This window comes from Dipodomys ordii, unplaced genomic scaffold (assembly GCF_000151885.1).
Source record: "Dipodomys ordii isolate 6190 unplaced genomic scaffold, Dord_2.0 Scaffold179, whole genome shotgun sequence".
Taxonomy (NCBI): Eukaryota; Metazoa; Chordata; class Mammalia; order Rodentia; family Heteromyidae; genus Dipodomys; species Dipodomys ordii.
Window position 1 is genome coordinate 445,136 of NW_012267395.1, and position 3,787 is coordinate 448,922.

The window sequence follows — 3,787 nt, forward strand, 5'->3', positions numbered from 1 at the left end:
CGCCCCCGCTCCCGCGCCCCTGCCCTCTCGCACTCGCCCTGGCCCCGGCCTCTCCTCACCAGGAGAGGATGGGCTCCGCAGGGTGGAAGGCTGAAATCCAGCCCGTCCACGGAGCCGGGTCCCGCGCCCCGCGTGATTGGTGTCGTCTTTGCGGGGCCACCCGAGTGTCTGAGCAATGAGTGGGGTCCGGGCATGCTCGGTGCCACAACCAGGGTACGGGGCGGGGGCACGCATCGCCAGCCCTTTGCTTGGCCGTAGCAAATGGCGCCTGCGCCCTCGTGCCTTTCTGAGGCCTAGGAGCCCTAATAATGACTCGCCAGACCCCAGGCTCATGCTGGGAGGCCGCCGGGCCTCTCCTTCCTTGGAGGACCAAATCCAGGCCCTCACAGTTGGCCTGACACCCAGCCCTGTGGCCTGCCCTGCAGCCTGAGCCTCGGCTGTCTGCCCACCAGGCCAGGGATGACAGCAAGACCTTCCTCTGCCAGCGTTCCCAGCGTGCCCTTGGGTCCTGGTCACCTGTCACCCCTCAGACAGGCAGAACCGCCGCTCCCAAGCCTAGCCTCCTTCCGATTTCTCCATGGTGGCTTGTGGTACCCAAAGGCTTCCTTCTGTGTCCTGATTCCTCCTGGAGCTCCGGGCAGATGTCTGCTCCTTCCCCTGCTCAAGACAAGGCCTGGCACACAGCAGACCCTCGCAAACGTACTGTCCAGTTCTGTGGGTGGGCAGGGCACAGGCCTAGGTAGGTTATCTAAGGAGACAGCATCCTTATCCCTGGGACCTGGAACATGGCCTTGTTTGAAAGGAGGGAGGGTGAACAGAGGAGGAGCCCACGCCAGACGGCAGAGACGGAGGGTGCACTGCAGGAACCGGTGACTGGGCTGCTGGGGTGAGGGGAGCCTCCAGCCCTGCCCGCGCCATGGCTGAGGAAGGCTGGGAGAGATTTGTGTTGTTTAAAGCCTAGACTCACAACAAGAACAACGACACACGGATACACATCGGAGGAAGGCCTGGCTTCATATTCCCTGAGGGTCATTCGGAGCCTCCCACTGGTGTGGGGAGGAGGGTGGCTTGCTCTCTCATTCCTGCCTTTCTGACCCCATCACACCTGGAAGGTCAGCTGGCTCCCTGGGCTTGGGCAGGTGTCCCAGACGCAGGTAGGAAAAAGCCGGGGGGGGGGGAGAGCTGGAGTGAGAGGCGCCTAGAGGTCCCTCACCATTCTCTGTCTGCCCCGTGAGGCCGGGGGGGGGGGGGCTGGAGTGAGAGGCGCCTAGAGGTCCCTCACCATTCTCTGTCTGCCCCGTGGGGCCGGGGGGGGGAGCTGGAGTGAGAGGCGCCTAGAGGTCCCTCACCATTCTCTGTCTGCCCCGTGGGCCTACTGCCTGGTATTACGCCGGGTGCAGCACCTGCTGGGGACGGGCAGACTGGACTCGAAGACTCGCTTCTGCGACGGTGGCGGTGGAAGGGGCTAGCCCCTGTGAGAGGAGGGCCACGCCCCTGCCCTTTGTTCTCATTCTAAGGAAGCCAGCATGGAGGTTGTGGTCTGCCCTGGGGACCAGGTGGCAAGAAACTGCTCCTGCCAGACAAGAGTCCGTGAGGGCCTCTTGGACCCGTGTCCCTCCATAGCGTGGTGAGCGGGAGGTAGGTTTGGGTGGCGGTGAGCATGTGTTCAGAAGGACCAATGGGATGTAAATGACCAATTGTTTCAAGAGAGATTTCAAGGGGATGTCACCATTCTTAATCTTGTGAAGTGGAGGCAGAAGATGGCATTGTCTAAACAGAAGGCCAGGGGTGCTCTTGACAGCTGCTCCTGTGTTGAAGGCCCTCGGTGATGGCACGTCACCATAGTTACCAAATCGCCTTAGAGGAATATTAGACTTCATGGTTTTAGTCATGCCAACAATTTGTCAAAAAGATCAAATTGCACTTTGTCAAGAGAGTGGTAAAATAAAGTTGACATGGCATCATATCATCTGAGGAGCATTTTTTTCTTCACAAGGTGAGCGCTCTACCACTTGAGCCACAGATGCATTTATGGCTTTTTTTCTGGTGGTTCATTAGAACCACAGGGTTCTCACAGGCTTTCCTGTTCAGTTGGACTTAGGACCGTGATCCTCAGATCTAGGCCCACTGAATAGCAGGCTTACGGTGTGAGCCGCCGGTGCCCGGTAGGACACCAGATGAATGCTGTGGATGTCAGGATCCTGGTGGAGTAACCGGGACCACCTAGCACTAGGAATGCAGGATGCTTGTCAGGCTGAGGCTGGACTTTGAGGAGGAAAAGAAAGACCAGTGTGGCCCCAACAGCTGGGACCGCAGCCGGGAATCCTGTGCTCCCAGCAGCCTGAGCTGCATAGGAGGAGGCTGTCTCAGAAAAAAAGAACAAAACAAAACAAAACCCACAAATGGAAACCAAAACCCTGGAAGGTTCTAGTTCCCCTGATTCTGTGCTGGGTGATTCTGGACTTAATTTGGCCCATCTGTTTTTTCTAGGTTAGCTTTAACCTGGGCTTAAGCAACCCTCCGGTCTCAGCCTGCCAAAGACCTGGGACTACTCTGAGCTCTGTCTTCAGATGGCCACAAAGATCCCATAATCCCGGTGCCCCCCCCACACCCCCAGACTCTCCACATCCCCCCGTGCACCCGGTTCCTCAACCTGCCTGCGCACCCCACAATCCTGGTGCCCCCCACTCCCAGACTGCACATCCCCCCGTGCCCCGACTCCTCACACCTGCCTGGGCGCCAGCCCGCGGTGGCTGGCGCGAGCTTCCTGACCCCAGCGGGGCTGGTGTGGGCCTCTTGACTGAGGACCCGTTGAGGAGTCGGTGCCTGATGTCCCAGCCTGCCCTAGGAACCTGAGTGGCTCGGCCTCCCGGGCCTCCGCTCACCATGTGTCAAGTTGGAATTGTAATCCGGGCCCCACCGAGTGTGGCACCCTGGCCTGGCCTTCCTCCTCCTGACCAGTGAGGGGCAGAGCTCAGAGACCCAGGCCAGGTGCATCTGCGGGGCTGCGTGCTCCCTGCCACATCAACAGCTTGGGCCTGAGGACGGCATCGCCCCAGCCCTGCGGTGGACACAGGAAGCCCAAGTCCAGAGAACTCACTCGGTCCCCTTCTGAGCTGGACAGTATGAGGGAAACGGCCTCTCTGTCCCTTGCACTGTCCCAGGCCTGCCGGAGGAGGCCCCTCTGCTCTGCACGTGGCCACCCAACCCTGGGCCCAGCTCTTGGGATTCGTGGCGCCTGGGGTGGAGTTTGAAAGAGAATGGACGTGGGGAAGACTGCCTCGGAAGGTGGCTGCACCGGAGTCCAGCGCGCCCCGGGAGGCTACAGAAACACACAAATGAGCGGCCAACAACAACTCAATGTCCCTAGTACTAGCGCAAACAAGTCTGGGGAAAGGAAATTGACCAATGGCAGTGTGTCCATGGCCCACTTCAGGTCCACAGGATCTCTGGGTGCTGTGGGGACCAGGAGTGAGGAGCTAGACTCCCACAACGGAACCACAGCCTTGTGAAGACCACACTGGCAGAGCTCTGAGTTCCCAAGGCTTGACACTGCTGTTTTCCTTATTTAATCTTCATGTTAAGAATTCATAGTTTTGGGGCTGGGAAGGTGGCTCAGTGGTAGAGCGCTTGCCTTGCATGCCTGAGGCCCTGGGTTCAATTCCTCAGCACCACATAAAGAAAAAAGCTAGAAGTGGCGCTGTGGCTCAAGTGGTAGAGTGCTAACCTTGAGCTGAAGAGCTGAGGGACAGCGCCCAGGCCCAGAGTTCAGGCCCCACAACTGGAC

The 3,787-nt window shown here is 59.2% G+C and overlaps 1 protein-coding gene across 1 annotated transcript in view; it reads right to left on the bottom strand.

Annotated features, from left to right (window-relative positions):
* The window catches only part of Nrbp2 (nuclear receptor binding protein 2), an 11,104-nt gene extending 10,870 nt beyond the window's left edge, over positions 1-234 (bottom strand). Inside the window, exon 1 of the mRNA XM_013033838.1 lies at positions 34-234. Within this exon, the coding sequence (XP_012889292.1) occupies positions 34-234 (201 nt within the window). The remainder of the gene's footprint in view (positions 1-33) is intronic.
* Positions 235-3,787: the final 3,553 nt, after the last annotated feature.